General features: G+C 40.7%; 1 protein-coding gene across 1 annotated transcript; it reads right to left on the bottom strand.

Annotated features, from left to right (window-relative positions):
• Positions 1-1,397: 1,397 nt before the first annotated feature.
• slc2a1b (solute carrier family 2 member 1b) lies at positions 1,398-22,587 on the bottom strand. The gene is made up of 10 exons (XM_071493504.1): positions 22,164-22,587; positions 12,026-12,121; positions 7,813-7,973; positions 7,131-7,371; positions 6,871-7,033; positions 6,466-6,653; positions 6,157-6,261; positions 5,861-5,962; positions 5,565-5,768; positions 1,398-4,367 (listed from the first exon to the last, which is right to left on the bottom strand). Exons 1-10 carry the CDS (start codon positions 22,176-22,178, stop codon positions 4,167-4,169), a joined length of 1,476 nt encoding a protein of 491 aa, XP_071349605.1. The 5' UTR covers positions 22,179-22,587; the 3' UTR covers positions 1,398-4,166.
• Between the last annotated feature and the right edge of the window lie 310 nt (positions 22,588-22,897).

Raw genomic sequence — 22,897 nt, 5'->3', positions numbered from 1 at the left:
TCACAGGAACAGGGCAGGACTTCAAAATGTGTTTTTGGTTGTTTGCTCTGTGCTGTAAAACCTGAAAGGTCACAGATGACGGATCATTTTTACCCTCTAATGTTTGCAGGTTTGTGGCTGCTGCTCCAGTGAGAAAGTGCATCAGATCAATGTAAAATGAGCGCTGAGATTTTACAGATGTCTTTGATAAGGCACATCAGTGAGAGGTGAGACTCCTGCCCTTTAAAGATGGCTGGAGGACACGAGTGAAGCGAAGCGTGTCTCTCGCAATGATAACCCTAATCTCATTCATCTGGAGGTCATCCATGGAGGTTAACATGATCTCATTTGCTCTTCACAGACTTCACTGCGCCAAGAAAAGTCATGCGCTGACCATATTCTGGACAGATGTGGTTAAATAAACCTGAAGACGTAACATTTGACCTTTTAAAGACCTAACTGGCACATTAAACACGTCATCAAATGTCATAATTATTGTGTAACAGGTTAAAGGTTATGGAAAGGTTAAGGAAAATGTTGAGGAAAATGTGAGGCCTTTTATTTGTAACTCAGAGAAGAGATGCAGATGAGGGTTCAGGTGAAGGTTTTGTAGGAGACAGGAAAAAAAGGTAGACTCAGTCACTTGGGGAGCAGATTATAATTCTGGAGGTGCCATCTTCAAAGACGTCTTTGAAGCCAGAGCGTCACATCTGGTCACTCAGATAGTGAGAGAAAAATATTACTTTTTTAAAATGTGGGATGCTCTAATAAATCAATACTTTTCCATATTTACTTTACTGATGATACACTTCACACGTTCATATATACATCAGTGTTTGCATGTGACCTGAGCCAGCTCTATCAGCTGCAGGAAGCTGTGAGATACAGGTATGTAGGTCTACAGGTACAAGTCCTATATTGGACCTCAGGGCCCACTTTCTTGTTAGTTTTCAACCATATTTCAGGGTCTTCTTCACCTAACAGACATGGTTCAGGTCATATACAACCACTTATTATCATGTGACCTAAGGAAAACAGTGGGATGCAATTGAAAGCTGTTAAAATCTAGAGAATGACGCTTTAGATTCCTTTGTTACACATGCTGTTACCAAAGATCAAGAATACCTCTCTATATGATTTTATCCTTCGGCTGTTAACACCAGGTGACCTGGTCCAGGTTGATCCCATCACTTGTCACATCCAAAATCAAATTCATAACCAGCTGACTGTGTGCCCCTGCCTCAACATGTGAGCCACTTCTACTCAAATGTAATAACATGTCAGTGTTGTTTACAGCTTGTTTCTGCTGCCTCCTAGTGGGCAAAAATTAAGAAAACTAACAAAAAAAAAAACAAACAAAACAGTTATTGCAGGTTGAATTCCACCAAAAGCTAAAGAATGACCCCAGACACATCAGATCTGCATGTATGATTTATTTTATTCAGCCATTAAATCACTTATACAAGACTGTGGAAGCATTCAGATCATCGACCATCATAATTTATATTTCCCCAGCAAAGGTTCACAGTCCAGCACCATACACACAGATCTTTTATTATTACAAATATTAGAATATGCTCTGTGCACTAAAGATGAAAACACTACTGAATACATCTTATTGAAACAATCCTTACACGTGAAATCTGAATTAAAATCATTATAGTTATTAGGCCACAACATATCCTCATATCAAATCAAAAAGGGTATAGAAAGCAAGTGTGGAACTAAATGCAAAGAGATGTACAACACTACAGAAATAATCATTAATTTATAAATATCTTCTAAGTTTGGAGTGAGGCTGTAGTGCGTTTCATATTTACATCATCCCGTGTGTTTAGACCACCAACCTGTGCCATAGGGGAAAGTTTTCAAAGGCTACAGGCTACATTAAGAATGAAATGCCCAAGCAGAAGTGTGGATCTACAGTATGTACATAAAATACAGTTTGGATATTTGCAATAGACATCAGTGTGTGTGTGATGAAGTGCACCTCTTGGTGCCATTACATGAGTTTGCTGTTGAAGATATGTGAAAGCCTCTAAGGTATAGAGAGTGGATGTTACAGTGCTTTCCAGGGCAGGTGAGGTGACCCAATGAATAAGAAAAAATATACTACAAAGATCTACTATGTACAATAATTAACAACCAATTATGGAATGATTTGACTGATGGGTTGGATTTGTCTTCATTTGATTATGATTATTGCCTTATTTAGTCACAACTGACCTGTGTGTGTACATGGCTAAATGTGCTCTAGACAATGCTGTAATAGATATGAACATATGACACAATTTCACATATTCCATTTCAAAAACATCAAGTAATCCATCAGCAGTACTTCAGTCTCTCTTTAGTAACAAAGTTTCCACACTGAGTAAAAAAAACAAAAAACTGAAACAACCTCGAAGTGTTTGTTTTTAGTGACGAAGAATTATCACTGTGAATAATAAAGTGCTGCTAAAAAGATAGATTTTCCTCAAAAATGTATTTAAAGAGAAGAAACAAGTGATACAGCAGTCATAGACAGCGAGTTATACAGCTAGGCAAAGTCAGCCGGACCATTTTTTTTCCCACCAGCTACTGTACACAATACAGTACAACCAAAAGAGAGAGAGCTACAAAATACTGAAGAATTCAGTGTACAAGGCACAGAATGAGCCTCGCACCAGATCATTAAGTGTCCACCACCTCCAATGACATATAATGGACATTATGGAGTGCAAGGAACATTGGGAGTTCGACCCACCATGGCTGACAAGCACTTTCAGGATAAAGAAAACCCTTCCAAAGGTTGACGTTCATTTTGGTCCACATTATTTCTTTTTTTACTTTTGTTTTCTCTCATCTCATTTTTCTGAAAATGCTTCGTAGCTGTCACAGCAGATGAGCAGCATGCAGCTCCTGTTTGTGTCAAAAGATCCAGACAGCTCTCGAGCCAATTCACCACACTTTGGAAGCTCCACAGGTAATCTCAACTCAGGAACACTTAAAAATGAAGATCGTCCAACGACAGAAGCGTTTTAGTCTCGATCAGGTCGATCTGACCTGAGAAGTCTCCGACAGGATAAGGCTGAAAGGCTGAAAGGCTGAAAGGCTGAAAGGCAGATAAGGCTTGATTGTTTTAGACGGGCACTTAAACTCACAAATGTTCTGGTTTTGAGAGACAGATTTTTGGTTTTGTGGCTGCTGATTGTGAGTGCATACATATCTCATGTCATAGTAAAATGGGTGGATTTATTTTATTTTTTTTGACTTTCCTGCCAAGTTCACCGCTCTGGCACTGATGACTGTGCTGATGTTGTTCAGTTGTGCACAGACCCAGTATCAATGCCATCAGCTGTACTGTTAAAAAGGAATTGGGTAAAAACATGAACGGTGGATGAATTTCTTGACATACTATTCAGGCACAGCTTTGTCATCATGACCAAAAATACATCTAATTAAAAATGACAGTAAGTGTCAATAATAATAATGGTAATAATACGTTAAAAAATATGTAATATATGTGGAGTGTTACCATTAAAATGTCATTAACAAAGTTAAACTCCTCACAGTAAAACACCAACATAGAGAATGTGCTCTCAGTAACTTCAAAGGTGCAAACAACTTATTCTGTTTTAAAGGCAGTGCCCCATCTGGTGGAGAGAGACAAAGTTGAGCTATGCAGCATCTACAGTGCTAGGGTCTACAGTGATACAGTATTACAGTATGATCAACAAAAACAGGTATTTCTGCACAGTGAACTGATCTCTATGGCTACAGCGTTGACCGTAGCAAACTGACTGTGTTGTAAAAAGCTACAAAGAACAGAGCATAAGCACATATCAGTAATATATTCAGTGAAAAAAAGTTATTTTTAAAAAAGGTCGGTTGATTGATGTACACACTCCTTTTCCTTCTTTAAAATTTCAAAAATCTTCCCCATCTATCCTCAGCTCCCCTCTCTACATGCCAGGCGACACAGTGCCCATCGAGATATTGTTTCTTTGTGTGACATGAGAGGAGCATCGGAAGATGTCATGTTGGAGAATCACGCACGGCTGATGGTTTGGTAATGACGCCTGAAATGTGGTGACAGTGTGATAATTATTCTACCAATGGATCTGTCTACCTCTAGTTAGTAGACCTTTCTCGTCCCTCCGCGGTCTGAGAAAGAGTTTGTTAGAAAGTTAAAACAAAACAGTCACTCAGAGCTGAGAATCAGCTCCCAGGCTGTTGAGCTCCTCCGGTGAGTGCTTTTCTGCCCCTGTGGCGGCTGTCTGGCGGAAGCCGGCCGTGATCTCGTCAAACGTCCTGCCCTTGGTCTCTGGCACTTTGAAGTAGGTGAAGATGAAGAACAACAGCAGCAGCACGGTGAAGATGACAAACACGTAGGGACCGCATGCTTCCTGTGAAGATGCATAAGAGGAGAAACAGATATTTAGTGGTGTCCTAATCTGGTTCAGTTTGACATAATCTGACAGTCAGTATGTAAGAGGGATTCATTTGGAAATACCAAATATGATCTTCATATTTTTTTTAATGAAGTTTGGTAGTGCACTTTTAGCAAATGATTAAAAGTGTGAAAATGCTGATGCTCAGTCAGTTGAAATATAACACAAATACACTTGGCCTGATGAAAGGAGCTCAGTTGAGGAGTGATCACAAACACATACTGTTAAAATTTGTCAAACTTGACGAATTTAACTTGAAACCAATTTGTGCGATCAGCTTGTGTTTGAAGGTGTGATCTGAAGGGCAAAACAAATTTGATTTGAGTCAATGGTTTTTGTTCAAACTGCGATGATGCCACCTTCTGGCTGATTAGTGTAATTCAGTTATCATCTTTTTTTTATTCTCCTACACTACTTCCAAACCTCTTCACATCCCTAACACTGTATGCAGTTTATTTTCTGTTAGTGCTGCCAACTTGCTACTTATTTCTCCTATAACTCTTTAAGGCCATGCAATGACATGAAAGGCAAAGCAGCTGATGATTGGACTGGTCACAACTTGAAGCTCACAGTCTGGCCTTAACTGGTCAGAACAGAACGACTCATCAACTCGTCAGTCAACACTGTGTGATCACTGGGTCATTGTGTATTTTAAGTATGTGGAATGGATGCAACAAACACAGCCATCTTCTTATACAGTCAACATAGTAACACCTGTTCTACAGGTCTGTAATTTCATCATAATTTCCTGCAAAATTCCTGCAGAGAGCAACAGAATTTAGTAATTATTATAGGTAAAATACTGGATATTAAGTTTTCAGTTGTTGCACTTCCAATGAATTCATTCAAATGAGTTGATAGTTTAACTAAAAGAGTTTCTGAGCATCCAGAAGTTTCCAATGATTTATGAATGATGAAAGAGTATTAACTTGGGTTTAAATGGAGCCAATCTTATCCCTCTGAAAATAATTCCTTATAAATCTAACTATGAATCCTAACTCAAGAACTTTGACTCATTTTCCATATAACTCAAACCAAATTACATAATGTTATTATTTGTTCCAAGAAAGTTCCAAAGAAATTACAGACCCATAAAACAGTGTCACAGAGACAACAGCCAAATGTTTTCTCTGTTGATTTTGTCTTACTCACCTCCACATACTGGAAGCCCATTCCCACTATGAAGTTGGCAGTCCAGTTGGACAGACCAGCCAGAGCAATGGCTGAAGGCCTGGGTCCCTGTGAGAACAACTCCGCCACAATGAACCAGGGGATAGGACCCGGGCCGATCTCAAAGAACGCGACGAAGGCAAAAATGGCCACGATGCTCAAATATGACATCCACTTGAGCTGTTCCTACACGGACAGAGCAGAAGAAGACAGAGCACTTATTATCATTTCTAACACACTCACTGCATATCTAAGTTGTCATGAGTTTGTTGACCTACCAGCAGAGCCAAGGCAATAGTCATCAGGATGGCAGAGCCAGCCATTCCCAGCAGCCCCAGCAGGTGCAGAGACCGACGTCCTGCACGTTCTACGACAAACAGCTACAAAAAAAAAAAGAGAGAGAGAGAGTTCCTCACACTGTTTGACTGCAGAAGTAATTTCTGAAATATGTGCTGCAAGAACATCAGGATAATCAGCATTTACAAATACTGAACCATTGAAAATATTTTACATAATGTGATTTTTTTTTTCTCATCTGTATAGTTAAAACAATTTCACTTTATGCTGTACTCACCGACACCACAGTAAAAGCTGTATTAACCACGCCGGCTCCAATGGTGGCATACACAGGCTGCTCAACCCCAGCTTTCTCAAAGATTCGGGTGGAGTAGTAGAATACCTAAAAGTATGGCAGCCACAAAGAATAAACATGACATGATTTTCTTTTTCCTACAAAGTTGAAGCGTAGGTATTTGCAGGATTTCGTCTTGTGTATTTCTGAAGAGGCTCCGTTGTACATGCATTACACTGCATGTGGCTGAGTCAGGGAAAAGTGATGTTGCTATTGGGTGTCTTTGTCTACTCTTCAGGGAAGGAAACTCACAGCATTAATGCCAGACAGCTGCTGGGAGAGCTGCAGGATGATGGCGACGATGAGAGGCTGGCGGTAGAGGGGCGACTGGATAAGCTCCTTGATGGTCACCTTTTTCTCCCTCATCATCTGCCGGCTCTCCTCCTTCATCTCCTGCATGTCAGCGCTCACATCTGTAGTGCCTCTGAGCTTCTTAAGCACTGAAATGTGCAGAGAAAGAGCCGATTGTTAAATATGCAAACTACACTTCAGAGGACATAATGGAGTCTTTGATAACTCTTGAAACTTGAGAGTTGTTTTGAAAGTTTTCAAAGTGTCACGTCACAGCCCAATATCTATAATCACACAGCACCACTAGATTAAAACATAATCGCATGGTTAGAACTAATAATATCCACCCCATGTCTGTGATCTCACCAGTCTTGGCCTTGTTCTCTTCGTTCTTGTTGATGAGCAGAAAACGGGGGCTCTCGGGGCAGAGAGGCAGAAGGACGCACTGTATCACAGCTGGGATGAAGATGAAACCCAAGAGGAGCGGCCACAAGGTGTCGTTGCCCATGATTGATTCCATTCCAAACACCTAAAGCGGACCCAGACACACGCAACCCAGATGTGAACCGCCTGCAAAGCTTCATTTGTAAGACTCCCATATGCTGGAAAAGCTTTTGTCCACCAACCTGTGCGATGAGGATGCCGAGAACAATGCCCAGCTGGTGCAGGGTGCCCAGGGCTCCTCGTAGAGACGTTGGGGAAACCTCACCTACATACATGGGCACGAAGCCTGTGGAGAGGCCGGAGTAGAGGCCGACCACAAAACGACCGATGATGAGCATTTCCCAGGAGCTCGCCATCTTCGAGAAGCCCATCAGAGCAGACGCAATGAAGGCCAGGATGTTAGCCATGAGCATAGAGTTCTTCCTGTAGACATCAAAGAGCAAGTTCAAATCAAAGTCAGATTTGCATGCTGACATTCAGTGTTTTTATACCCCTCAGCACAATGAATATTTCTCACACTGTTCTAATGCTGCTCATGTATTTGTGATCTGTATTTTACTTTAGTCTTTAGTCTTTCTCTTGTGATTGTCACATACAATATTGCGTTATTTCTGTGCTTTTCATGTTTTTATGTGGACTCTGGGAAGAATGATAATAATACATTCTCATTAATAAATGAGAATTAATAAATGAGAATGTATTGATTGTTATAATAAATCTAACAATATAAAAGAACAACTTAACCACTTTTTTGAGTTGGTAAATTACCATCACCTAACTCAAGTCTCTACAGTGTTCATTACAAGACAGGTTATTTGTGTTTTTCCACAGAAACATCTATGACTTCTCCAGTGAGGATTTTACCTTCCTAAGCTGTTGACAAAGAGTCCGACGGAGAAGGAGCCCAAGATGCCACCGACAGAGAAAATGGAGACAGAGATGGACCAGATGGCTGTTAGCGAGTTCTTGGTGATGGGCTCATTGTAACGCTGTGCCCACGTCTCATTAATGAAGCCCTCAATGATCTGCAACAATTTAAAAAAGAGAGACACATTTTTAAAGTTTTATACAAATAAATCACATTTTATCACATTGTATAATGAAACACAAACACTATTTGAAGTTGGAAAAAGAGAATCATCATTATAGAAGTGGTATTATGTCATGGTTTTGATAACATCATTAATGCAGCTTATGTTTTCCTCTTGCTCAGGCCCGTGCATGGTGTTAGCTGAGCTGTTTCTGTGTGACCAGCTGATGGCAGCAGCACTGTATGATCGTTTCCATTTCCTGGCATTCAGGAAGTTTACCAGCCATGGTCAAGTGCCAAGTTTTTGTCGTCCCCCCCCCCCCCCCCCCCCCTCTCTCTCTCTCTCCTCCCCTCCCCTCCCTCCCCATTACAGGCGACTATGTTGACAAACACACCCAGAAGAGCTGGTGACACGGTCTAAGCAGCAGAGCTCGTCTGTGTTTATGTCTGCGTCACAGTGACACTTCTCAAATGTTTCAGAAAGGTCACCAGCCTGCAACCTCCCTCAACCCCGTGACTTCAGCAGTATGCCTCTGACCCTCCACTACCACCACTGCTCTTACCAAATGTTCACTCTAGCTCTGTCATGTGCCCCCGCGATGGTGTAACATCACCCATTTTTGCCGTGAAACACTTGACCATTGGCCTAGTGTCAGAGCTCTTGATGTACTAGAGCTCAGTGATGTGTGTGGAATAAATACTCAGCAGTGTCCTCATAAACCAGTTATGAATAGTAAGGCTGTCACTTGTCAAGGGTTTTCCTGTGGTGCAGGAATACATATGGAGTGACACTTTGACGCACTTAAGGCATATCCACTATCAGTTTCCACTCACGGGACCTCACTTAGTGATAACACAAGTGTATCATCATATACTGTGCCGTACGCCTGACCTTCACCTTCACATCTACCCTTTAAAACCTGCTTTATTTAGAAGAACTGATCTCTGAGTTTGTACATTTGAAGGGAAGCTCACAGAGAGATGAAATGAAACTGCAACTTCCACGTTCTGGTCAAACAAAGAAACCCTCACTTGAAATCACTGGCATCTACTATCTAAAACTACAGGCCTCTCAACTCAGGCTCGTCTGGATCATGTGACACCATGACCTCAGGTCAACTTGTCCAGAAGTCATGAATGTATAGCACCTATAAAAAATATTTAAATGAAGTTTTTTTAGGTTTTAATGTTTTATGGTTTTACTACATTAAAATTAAAAGATTTGATGCAGATTTCTGACTTTTCCTGAAGTTTCCATCTAAATTTGAATTAAAATTTTAAGAGAAATTTACACCCCCCACTATTATGTGAATATTAGGAGTTGGTTCCTTGAGATTAACAGTTAGTGACGCCAGTGGGGTGCAACTAAACCACTGCAGAAGAAGAGGGTGCAAAAAGACTATGCAATTAAAAAGAGAGCCCATCTGGGATCAGTTTTTAAGTCTCTTCAGTGGAGCCTCCATCTCAAATACAATGAATGAAGTGAAACAAAATGGCAATTCGGTATTTATCAGGCCAAAGTGATGAACTGAATGGCTGCTCTTGAAGAGTTACATCATTATTTTGTGTCCTCTCCCCCAGTCTAATCTGAATAGACTGTGCAGTCCAAACCACGAGCTGGACCAAACCACACAATGAAACAAGCCGTCTATTCATGCTGTCAGACCATCAGCATATGTTGTTGGAGCTGGTTGGTGGCCATATTGTCAAGGTGAGCACTGTATTCATCACACACACACGGAGCAAATAAAATCTATGTAATTCTTTTTAAAGTGGCAAAAATATAGTTTCTTGTTTTCAGGGCAGTTTATACTTTTTTACAAGATGCTCTTGAATTTTAAGTACACCCCAAGAAAGAAATAGCCCACAGGAAACAATATAAAGTATTTTTCATATGTATTGCTTCAGGAGGAGCAAACTACGAGTTGATATGAACAGCTATAAACTCAAGGAAAGAAAACGTTTCAAAAAGAGAAGAAAGTTTTATTTCAGAAAACTGTAGAAGCCCTAACTTTTAGTAGCTATAAACTTCCCAGTATCAGTATTAGTAATAGTTCATAATATTTAACAAGGAAAAAGAAATAGAAACAGAGAAACAAATGAGTCCCTGGATTACATGACTTCACAAATAAGGATATTATGTACAGTGTGGAACAGGCGGACATGTAGGAGGAGGAGGAGGACAGGACAGCGAGTCCTTGAAAGAGTGTTTCCAACATTTTGAGGCCTGCGTCAAAGGCAGCAGCAGCACCACACTGATTATTTGCACAGTTAGAGCCTCTTAAGTGGTTGTTAACTAATAAGGGATTAAGGGCTAGTGTTGAGTAATGATTTTTCCTGCACACTCAGTCTTGAACTGTTTGCACGTGACGCAGCTCGGACCTGGGAGTCTGTGTGTGTAAGACTAAGACTGGTTATTTGGAAGGGGATACAGAGCCAAGAGGGCAGGCTTATACAAGCCCAGTGTGTAATAGACAACATGTTCCCCGCCCCCTCTTCACTGTGCAGTCCCTCACTCAGCCGCTCACAACGAACTCAGTGCATGAGCTCCACGAAGAGGAACACGTGCTGTTTTCATGGGGGGGGGGGCTTTGCTACAATAACAACTTCAGTCTGCTTGAGGCAAAATACTAGATTAAATATTATGAAATACCTGTATGTCTTTATTACTTTCTAGTAAGTAGGGACCGCTGCACTGTTTAGCTGGTGAATGGAAAAATTTGTTGTTATTGATGATTATCTCACTTTTTCAACTTCCCAAGCATGGGGATTGCCTGCTTGTCTTTGTTTTATTTTATTGTATCTTTAGGTTTTGGTCAAACAGTTGATGAATCGATAGAAAATAATAGGCAAATGAATCAATAATTTAAATAATTGTTATTTGCAGATTGTACCCGTTAATATCCATACTCAGTTTACCAAACATCACAAAAGGCTCTAATACTGAGTCTCATCACTATTGTTGCACAATCCATGACAACTGGACAACTTTTGCACAATTTTCTCAAAGCCTGAAATCCCCTCTTCCACATGGGCTGCCCACTTCATCTCCTCTTTATGTAAGAAGAAGAAATGCATGAGAGATCGTATCTTAACCCAGACTCTCTCTTCTGCTATTTCAACTTAATCTACTCTTACAAAAAAAAAAATAAGGGACTGTTTCCCCATTTTTCAGAGACAGCTGATGAAAGCTGCCCTCATTCACAAATGCTTGTTCACATCGAAGTGCAGGATAGCTTTGACAGTATGATGACAGTGGGTGAGCAGTCCAGATGAAAATCAGGCTGTCCTCACAGAGAGAACACCACAAACACCTGTGACTGTAGATCATTGTGACAGTCTGTCTCCAGCACACTGAGGACTCGGAGTATGCCAAAGGCAAATGAAAAGAGCAGGCGGAGCTCTGGCCTGTCTGCCGACACACCTGTGACCTGTGGAGAGGCAGCTGTGTAGCTGCAGGGTGTGTTCAGACCAACGCAAACTGGGCAGACAAGTTATTTACACACAATGAAATATAGACATTGCCCAGGTAATTACTTTTTTTTTACTGTACCTGACTGTTAATGAAACCTGTGGATTTAGTCTTCAGGGGGTACGAAAACATCTTTTCTATTACCTTGTTTTGTCATGGGGATAGGTGACTGTCTACAGCCTACATTTCATTTCCTCTGACTTTCCGTGTCTAGCTTTTCCCAGCCTGTTAGCTGGTCAGCAGAGGTCCATGTTTGGGCATGGACACACTCTTTTACACAGGAATCACTCAGTCTGTTAATGCAGATGTCCTTGGATCTTAGCCTGAATGTAGCTATTATTATCCCCCCCCCCCTCGCCTTTCACTTTCTGTCTTGTTCTCCAGTCCAGCAAGTGACTGAACAGCAACCACTGGGACTAGTTTGGCAGGGAGGTTTATCTACTGTATGAATGATAGTGCACATACTCTACTTTGCACTCAGGACTAATAGTGCCCTCATAGGCTAAAACAAGCCTTAAAGCTGTTGGGGAGATGCTGCTTGAGCCAGTGATGTCTGCCCACTGTTATTAACTCACCTTCTGAGGGGCGTTGATGACACCCGTGTTGTAGCCAAACTGCAGAGAGCCGATCACAGCTGTTCCAACACTCATCAACAGTGGGAAGGTTATTTGCTGCAAGTGAACAGAGAGCAGAGGAAATGCTGTCAGTGAAAAGACCAGCTTTACCAGTTAATCAACATTTTATCCAGTGAATAAATTGATTCATTTGTCCAAGAGCTGGAATGAGTGCAAACAGTATGATTAAAAGCTGCATCATCTTTCTGATGGGACATGAAGTTTTACTTGATTATCAACCCCCCCCCACGCGTGTTTTTGGGACAAAGCATCCACTATTTCCTTCCTTCACTGATGGCGATTTTTTTAGTTACAGTTATGCTTCAGCTGCCCTGAAATAGTCTGACTTAAAAAGAAAAAGAAACAAGGTTGGGCAGACACTAATTTTATCTTCACCATGTGTTCATAAACCATTTAATGAAAGCACTGTTGCAAATATCCATAAATATCTTGAAAATAAATGGTAACAGGCTTCGTTGTGCAACACGGTAAAAATGGAAAGACCATAAATGACACCTTTTGATACCTGAAGGGATGGGCTCACAAGGAACAGGGAAGTGTCAGAGAAATGTATCTTTAAACTGTTATTGGACACAGCAAACACTGAGACAGACACCTGTTCCAAGAAGCACGAGTTATAAGACAACATATGTCTTTTTATATCAGTTGATGTCTCTGCTCTCAGAGGGTCCTGTTTTGTCCACCAGGGTTCATACTCTGATATCTGAGTAAATCTGCCTCCAGTAATAGGTCCAGGTCAGACCCAGGTGTTTTCATGATTTATGGCACGCTATTGTCTGTGTTCCTGTTCCTGTTATGACAGAGTTCATTTCAAGCTTGATCTCAGTAGAGCCCAGTAGATTAGTAGAGATTTTCCTCATACCAAAAACTTAATAAACCAGAGCGAAGTATGCCGCTGTGTATTTCCTCTTCTCAGACAGACAAACGGCCTCGAGCCACAATTGACCTTTCTGTTGTTATCCATCCAAAGCCACTGTCATTTCAGCTTCTACTACTTGGACTTCTGGATACAGAACTTTGAGTTTCCACATGTACATCAGGTATTCAGATTTATCTGCCTGAGAGTGCACGTACTTCAGACTAAATTTAGAAAAAAGCAAACAGCAGAATTTCTTATTATTTCCAACTTTAATCAGTCATCATGCCTAGATGATAAATGTTTTGCCTTTATTGTGTGTGTCCTGTGATTCACACCAATCCTTTGCCAGTGACTCACGGTAGATTCCTTCTGGTTCCTTCTGTTATGGCAACTAAGGACCTGACTTTAACCAGGGTTGGTGTCACCGTGAAATCTCTCTCTTTATCATGCACAGGTAAAAAGAGCACAAAGGTAACGTCTTACTCAAAAACTGCCAGGACACAAATAAACTTTATTGCGAGGATGAAACCTGCATATTTCAGTCTGTGGACCACATTGAGAATATACACAGACCATGAGTATCTGAAATCCTCTGACCTTATGAGACACTAAAATACTGCATAAACAAACAACATCCTGGCAAAGTGTCCTTGAGCAAGACCCTGAGCACTCGATCGCTGCTTACTGAAACTCGCATTGTGTCCAATGTAAACTTGCACCTTAACAAATGTGGAATCACTAAATATAAGTTTAATAGTTACTACTATTATTATTTAAACTTACATTAACCTATGTTTTGCAGCAGAAACACTGACAAATGATCACTTTTTAGGTTGAAATAGATCATTTACACTTTCACAGTTGGGTTGTTTACATACTATTTCTGTATGTAATTCCAATATTGACTCCTTTACTCCTTGTAGCTCTGTTTTTGGTTCTGAGGGAACTTCTGAGGGGAAATATCTGTTTTTTCTGCTCCTAAATGCTCCACTATGTCCACCAGCTACTTGTTAACTTGCCTGTAGACTTGTGTTGAGAAGGCAGTAAACAGTGGGTTTTTAAGAGCTTTCTTGTTGAACAACAACACTGATGAGAGCGGTGAGGGTTAAACCAAAATAGTGAAGTTGTAGGCCCTAAAACCAAAACAAGCTGAAAGATGTTAAAATAAAAACTCTTTAGAGCTGAGGGGAATTGCAGAGCTGGGTGATTATTTCCTGTGGTTTCATCGCTATGATGTAAACCCTCTCACACACCACTGTTAATATTAAAATATTGATCAAAGCTGCTTTAAGTATTCATTCATTTTTGCTAAGGTAAAATTGATTACTGTTATTGTGTCTTGAGGCTGATTCTCTGAAATTTTCATTTAAGTGTCAGAAGAAGAAGATAAACTGAAGGAACCGACCCCACCAGGTTTCATTAAAAGGACAGTTCTTGGAAACTATTTGAAAGGATTGTGTGTGCTCCTCTGTAATATCACCAAAGTGCTGCAGGCTACTTTTAAGTACTTTTTTGACAGAAGCAGCCTGGGTAACACACAAGTTTTAAACTTTTTTCTGCAGGCCAGAAATGCACGCTTGTATAATGACGAGGGAGGAGAGCAGAAGAGGAAAAAAAAAAAAAGCTGTGTGTGTGTTTCGGGGGCAGTCACTCCAGCGTGCTCAGTTAAAAAAAATGGGCCTGGCTTTAAAGACTTAAGACCCACCCACACCTCTTAGCCAATAGGGTGTCTTGTTATGGAGGGTCAACAAGTCCATGACGAGACTGTTTAGGCACAGTATGTAAACACACACATATACACACACACACACACACACACACACACACACACACACACACACACACACAAACACTTTTCAGCATCGCAGGCTTAAAGGAGCTACGTTGCCGATCAGAAGAAAAAACCAGAACTGAATGAGGAGTCAGTGTTCTACCAGCTGCTTCTTGCTATAAACAGAGAAATCCTGTCTGCCCCTGTGGGAACAGTCATCACTGGAGTCCGTGTAAGCCCCTCCCCTCCCCCCTGGGGAATAGCTGGAATTATTTGCTAAAACTCCCCCTGAAAGTGTATGTTTGAATCCAGATGCAAAAGTGGGGACTGCAGTGTGTGTTCATGTGAAATGAAACATTCCTCTGTGACATCTTTACCTTTAACCTACAAGCCAGGAGTCGTCCTGCAACCTGGCCTCAGTGCGCACAGTGTGCTTGGAAAGGCCAATGTGTTTTAGGTCAACAAGTGGTAACAATGTTTAGAGTCGTTTTTTTTTAATTTCATAAACATGTAAAGCTTTCATCTATAACTGAAGTAAATCCAGATGTTTGTTAATAAATAATCTGTTAATAAATGGTTGCTGTTTATTGGTAACGTTTAAGAAGAATGAGTTTAACCTGCTCTGTGACTTTGTTAAATACCAAAACAAGAACATAGGTGAGATTAATACAGTTCTCAGCCACAGGCAGGCGCACAACACTTGATCTCCTCACTGGGGAAACAATGAAGTCACACCCAAAAAGAAAAAAAAAAATTACTGTAGCCATGACACCACCCCATGTGACTAGTCCTCATCCGGTGCCTTGGTTCTCAGTACAGTACCTTTAGTGATGCCCAAGGCATGTTTCACTCAGCTTTCAGTTGTGTTTACATTTGTAAATGGAGTTTTTGTATGTTTACTTACATATGATGGCTTAGTTCGTCATTCACAAGGACCTGGAATTACACTGCGTAGCACGCTAATAGCTTTGTAGCTTTTGATCTGATTAGAGGAGTAGGGCTTCACTCTGTTAGAAGGTTAGTACGTTTAAAAGGCTGATGGCAGCTTTAAAAGGTTAAATAACTACAGCTATTTCAATTCAATTTTTTTCGTCCAAATCACAACATGTTATCTCAAGGCACTTTACACAGCAAGGTCCGGGTCTTACAATATTTAAGAGAGAAACCCAACACATCACACAGTGAGCAAGTACTCGGCAACAGTGGAGAGGAAAAACTTCCTTTCAACAGGAAGAAACCTCCTACAGAACAGGACTCATTGTGTCGTCTGCCGACTGCCTCGACTGAGAGGAGAGGAAGGGAGGAGAGAGGAGAGAGAAACAGCTGTATATACTGTTGTATTCAAGTATAATTTACATTTCAGTAACATGGAAAACTCAGTTATTGCTAAGAGAATCTAGCCTGTACAGGTGTCACAGCCTTTGGCCACTTTTTCACAATTTTACCTTTGAATTGGTGATGTAAAAAAAGACAAAAAAAGTCTGACTGGAACTGACAAAATGCTGCTTCAGTAGACAAACTCAGCTGCCAAAATCCACAGGCATTTGGTTAGACTACGGTGCTACTTTCCCACCCTTCTCATAAAAAACAACTTTACCTCTTCCAAGACTGAATCAATGAACAGTGTGGTGCATTTTCCTGGCTATATACATGGCCAATTTTGTAGGAGTCATGTAAAAAAAAAAAAATCTTTATACAGTTTATGTATCAGACATAATGGCATCAGCACCTGGTATGTTGAAATCAAGGGATACATAGCTGGTACAGGTGCTGGTTTCTATGCCTTTACTTCATGTAAATGCCTCTGAGAGCCAACAAACATTTATGCAAATGTGTCCATTTTGCATGTGCAAAGTAAAATGTGATGGCTGTGTGCAGGTTTAACTCTGTTGATACTAGCTTCAGTTGCTCAGCACCAAAGCCTCTCAACTATTTTTGGGTAAACGGCAGCCGACAGGATACAGATAAAGAGCATATTAATAAAGCACAGGATACAGGTAAAGATCTGTGCAAATATTAACACACCCGCTCACATTCGACCATGCTATCCTCCCTCTCAGTCACGTAGACAAACCATACTCACGCCGTTTGGGTTAATGACAATAAAGTACAATGAGGAAATTAAATAGAGGAGCAGTTTCTCCAAATTAGGACATGTGTAAACAAGGCAGCTAATATAAACCAGTGTTTTACTATGTTTGAGCCAAGACTAATCCAACAACCAAAAGCTCTTTAAAATTGATCTATTCAATTCAAAAAAGATGAAACATGATTCGATTTCCTCTCCGTCTAACTCTGAAAGTACCCACTAAGTTATTAAATGTGATTCTTTTCACAGCAAAAAAACACCTACTAATGCTTAAACACACAGAGCCAAACAAAGAAACTTTAACTTGCAGTCTGACGAGCAAAATCAGCTGACACAGATGTGACACAAATTCTTCATAACATGAGTTCGTCACGGTAAACCAATTCTTTTCTTATATATGGCTAATGTTTAGCCACATGTAAGAATGTAAACAGGAAAACCAAAGTGCTGCGGACAACTCTTCTGAGAAATACTGCAGCACTTAATCTACATATAAATGCAAATATGGCTAGATGAGGAAGTTTTCTTGAGATTCTCTGAAATGTGGATGGGTTTCTGTCTACTGTTTGGGCCCAGGTTGGCTAAGAGTATCTCTAATGCTGACCTTTTCTTGTAGTATGCTGAAACATATTTTGTTTAAGTAGTAAAGTGAAAATAGTGGCGGACAAATGGAAAATTTTGAGGCAAATATGAAACTAAAAGTAGGCCAATTTCAAGCGAGGAGGCCGCATTTATGACTCTATTCCTATGAGCAACAAGAAAAGAGTCTTGTAATGTTTTTTTTTTTTTTTTTTAACTGTATCTCGACTCATTTTGTGACTCAGAGCCAGACTCAGAGGATCCCCGTACAGTATTTATAGTATTTAATTTTTAAAAATAAAGGCAGAAGTAGACAGTTCTCTTTAATTCAGCTCAGTTCACTTCCTCCTTGACGGTGTTCCAGATTCGTGGCACTGGCCTACGCTGCAACCATCACGTCCCCCCACACGTCACCTCTTCAGTCTCAGCTTACACAGCTGTAGGGAATCCAATATGTGCCCCAAACTCACCTCCACCCACTTTGCTCTACTCAGCCTTAAAGCCTCCTCATCCCGATGTGGAGGCTGAGCTGTGGGGACTCTTCCCAAATAGTTAAGTTAGTTTTATTCCCTCAGGTTACTAAGTGATTGACTAAAAAATAAGTTATATGGTGAAAAATTGCAAAGCAGAACAAAGGTATAGTGTTTCTGTAACTAAATATCTTCCTCTGGTTCACATTTCTGGTAAATCTCATCCAGGTGCATGTGCAGCTGAAGTGTCCCTGATCTCTACAGTAACTGTGGGCACCAACCCAGATGAATTATATAATAATGTAAAAGTAACAGGGAAAACTATGGGGCTATGAAATTTCCCTTGTTTTCTCAAACGAGCTTTTATTTAACTTACTTTGAGTCCTGTAATTGTAATTGTTTCCTGACATTCCCAGTTATGAATAACCTATATTTAACAATACAGAACAAAGACAAATAACTTAAAAGGTGCTTGTTTATCTGTATGTGCTGCATATACTCTTAGAAAACACAACTGTTACGTGTTTGTATGCCTTATCTGTCAGGAGCAGTGAGACACCAGCCTGTCACAGTGAGACAAGAGAGTGCATTTGCTGTATGTGGTCGTTTTGTCATGATAATATTGATTAAGAGAGGTTTTGACGGCTGTGCGAACAGTTGTGATGAATTTAGGTTTGTGCTAAGATTTTTTGGGCTAACAGCAGACTGACAAGACCAATCCAAGGTCAAACCCCCAATGACAAACATCTATAAAGAACAAAGAATAAGAAGATTAATTAGCCAAATCATTTCAATATCAGAGCATTTATACAAAGTATATATCCCAAATCCAGCAAATCTTGCATCTAGAAATCCTGCAGCCTTGATAATCTGTCGATGGCATTTTCAGATACTGTGGCCCTATTTAGTTGAGGTCACAAAATGCAGCCTATGGGCACATCAGACAGACAGCTGTCAAAAACAAAAGTAACACCCCCGGTCAGCTGTTATTTATTAAACCAAACTAAACTCAGTGAAGCCTGTAGGGACAGCTATGCTCTGCAAGAAACCGGTTTATCTTACCCAACAGTGATCAGAAGTGTAGATCAGTACAGTGTGCACAAACCTACCCTTTTCCTGGAGAAAGTGAATTAAACATGCACTCTTGCTTGCTTGTTCATCTCAATTAAACCCTCCTAGATCTCTTGATCCCAACTTTTGCAGCAAAGCCTCATTATGCCTCATTAGGACGTGGCTGACAGTTACAGCCTGAGACATACTGAAGGGAGGTAGTCATGCAGATGAAAGTAAATCTACTGGACTTGTCTTAAGGAGGGCAGGAGTTGGCAGATTGCTGAAAGCAGAGGATCGAGAGGAATTAAGTCCATGCAAAGCCTGTACAGTGTCAGGCTGCTTGTTGGCACTGGGCTCCCAATCAAAATTCCTGTGCTGTCGAGTCTGTCAGGAATCAAATGTTAAGGGGCTGTTTCATTGAAAACAGAGGTGGTCAACTGTATGCTTGACCTCAATTAGCATTTTATTCTTTGTTGAGGAAAATTAGAGGGCTGAGGTGACCCAAACAAAGCTTGCTGTTGTTCAGAATAAGCTCTAAGAGGGCAAAAAATGTTAAGTTAGATGTCAGTACTGCCTTTTTTTGATGGAGAACCTGTGTAATTAGTGTAAATAATGTATAATTAGTAAACAGCTGCACACTTTTTAAAAGTGATTGAAAATAAATAAAAAAATTGTTAAGAGGAAAAATCCAATTACATTGTGTGAATCTGGATTTCTACCTGACACAAATGCAAAGTCCACAAACCTGGATGGAGCCTAGTGCGTGAGCTCAAAACGACCACACCTTATCAAAACAATAGTTGGCAGGGCAGGTTTTAATACGAGGACTGCAAATTCAACAGGCAAACTGATGCCTCACTGAATCCGTTTCACTTCACCAGAAGTCACACTGTATTTATACCACTTCCTACAGTATGGAAGCTTTTTCCACGAAATTGAGCTACAATTTCCATGTACTTGACGTCATCTGTACGTACCTAGCTATAACACCAAGCATAAGCCAGTTATGAAAATCCTGACCACAAGATGTTTATTAGCCTGTGCTCAACTACTGTTTTACTGCAGATCTGCACAAACAATGCTGAAAGCAACAAAACACAAAAAAAAGGCAGGGATGCAAACAGCCTGGGGTGGGAGGTGGGGGAGGAGGGGGGCAAGGCTTCACCGCCCCAGGTTTGGCAAGTGCATATTCCCTCAGTGGGCTCTCACTCTCTCTGGAAATCTGCTGTGTCTGTGTCACAGCGGAAACTGGGAACACAGAGAACCATTCCCATCACGTCCACACCAAACCCATCCAGCTGAGGGGCAACGATAGCACGGTACACATGGTGAGAAATAGCATGGACACATTAAACAACAACAGCTAGGGAAACCACTATGTCAGACCGGGCTGCCCTGTGCCTCAGCTGGTTTAATTGGTCCTACGTCAATGAGAAAGTAGGAGGGGGAAGAAGAGCCGAGTCTCTGGCGTACGTGCCTCACTGTGCTGCATGTCTGTGTATGTAAGCGCGACCACAAGCCGCAGCAGCCCCGAGACAGCTTTATCACACACGATGTGATATGTTGTGTTTACTGTCTGAGCAAGGAGCCTTGCAGTCTTAAAGACAATATTAAAACTTTATTTTAAATCCTCATGACCATCAGGACAAGGTTAATAGAAGAAAAAGAATGACACGTTTGAATGCTGTTTGCAAAATGATGCTTGATTAATTACCTGTGAAAAGTTACTTCTGATGTGTCTTTGATACTTATTATTTAATATTCGTTAGTTATTATAGTTCAATTACTTTTTGGATTAATCATTGTCTAAAAGTAGTTAAAAATTGCCCATCACAAGCTCTCAGAGCTTATGGTGATGCTTTCAGATGTCTTGTTTTGTCCGACCAACATCCCAAAACCCAGAGCACAGAGACAATTGATCACTCGATTAATAGATCGACAAATTATAAACAACTGCATAACATTAGATGGCTCCAGTTTCTTAAAAGTGAGGTTTGCTTCTTGTCTTTGTCTTAAATTAAGAGAAACTGTCGGACTCTTTGTTCGACTATGACAATTCTTTTCAGTATTTCCACACATTCTATAAACCAGATGAGTAATCGATAATCAAGAGCAAGAAAATAAGAAATAAAGACTAAACAGTAGCTGCTGCATATTTGTATGTAATAGTGCAACAACGAGTACGACTATCTTGCTGCAAGAAGAGTACTTTAACTTTTGATACTTTAAGTGGATTTTTCTAATACTTCTAATACTATTCCTTGTGTAAAATTAAAGAAATGCCTGGTATTTAGTATTTTTACATTGTTGTATTGCTACATTTACATGGGGATACTTTAAAGCACTACCTCCTCAACTGCCCTTACCAAGATACTGTTAGAAAACACTACATAAATAGCACATGTCAAGCTCATGTATTTAGGTTTAACTATGAGCCGGTTTGTTTTTTTTTTATATACATATACAGATGAACTTGTTTTAGTGCTGCACATGAGGAAGATGTCATTTTCCGCTGCTACCAGGAGCTTCATGTTATTGAAAATCACATTTGGCAAAAATTAATCATTTACACAAACATACAGTATGATTTGGGCTGAACTACTACTAATACTACTACATGCCTTAAATGTTAGGTTGTCCAAACTCAACAAAGTGACCTGTTTCATTTATGGTTAAACTAAAATAATATTGCTCCTGTAGAAAAGGTTCAGCACACCAGGTCTATTACACTGTCCCCCTACTAGTGTTTTCAGACACAAGCCTTTCAGCATATTTGCTGATACAAGGTCAGATTTATTGGGATCTACCGGAGCCTGTTATTTGTGATATTTGTGAACATTTTTGTAAAGGGGGCCCGGATTTGGTCAGCGTGCCCTAGTTTGCCCACCACACTGCATCACATCCCCCGTCACACATGAGGCGCAAAGAAACTCTTCAAACTAAAATAACAAAGCTTAAAAAAAAAAAAAAAAAAAAAGTGACAAAACTAAAAACACTATAAAAGGAGATAAAAGAAAATGTAGTCTGAATCAGGCGCACTATTAAAAACCCAACAACAAAAAAGAAATAAAAACCCGGCGCCACAGGCAGAGGTAGCATCCGCTGCATCATGACTCCGTCACCGCACATGTGGAAGAAATGCCTCATGCATAAAAATAAAAAAAACAAAAAACTTTGAACTCACTGAACCGGTTTCTGGACAAACAGGTCTGGCCGGATTGTTGTGGAGAGGTGAGTCACAGATAGAGTATAATTACCTTTCCTGAGTCCATGGTGGCAGCGCTGAGAGGTTTATATTTATATTCTTTCTGCTTTTTCTTTGTCTTCTTCTCTCCTGTCAAAGTTGACCGCGATGGAGGAGCCTGGGAGGGTGGAGGGGGGGTGGAGGGGGGGTCTCCCGGTGGTCTGCTTCAGAAGTCAGCCATCCTAAAGACTGACTTCAAGGTTCAGTCCAGAGTTTTGAAACACAAAGTCTTTTTTTTTTGTTTGTTTGTTTGTTTGTTTTTTTTTCTAGAAAAAGCCCACCGGCTTCCGTCGGAGTTCGGCTTCTCCCGCTTCGTGTCTCCTCGGAGCTCCGGCGACTTTGCTTCGGCGCTTCGTGGATGTGTAAAGTCTTCCTGGATGGAGGCGATGGCTGGTTGGAGTAGCACCGTCTGTTTGGCTTCAGGAAAACGACTCCGTGCTGACACGACCCCGGTGACGGTTGATATAATATAGCTGACGCAATTTTTCTGAGGGTGTGTCCGGACCGGAGGCCTGTCCCGGTCCCAGCCAATGGCAGGCGCCGCACAGAGGAGATATGCTAATGAGGCACACAGCGGTGCTCAGAGAAGCACCCAAACCCTTATGTAAAAGTGGCAATGAAAACCAGTGGTGGGAGGTAACTAATTACATTTAGCAAATTTTGATGTGCTTATACTTAACTTCAGTGTTTTCTGCCACTTTATAATTTTTCAGGGGGAAATACTGGACTTTTTACTGCAATACATTT

The sequence above is a fragment of the Trachinotus anak genome, unplaced genomic scaffold (assembly GCF_046630095.1).
Source record: "Trachinotus anak isolate AG129_WGS33_773 ecotype Australia unplaced genomic scaffold, CSIRO_AGI_Tana_v1 ptg000013l, whole genome shotgun sequence".
Taxonomy (NCBI): Eukaryota; Metazoa; Chordata; class Actinopteri; order Carangiformes; family Carangidae; genus Trachinotus; species Trachinotus anak.
This window is presented reverse-complemented; position numbering and strand designations above follow the sequence as displayed.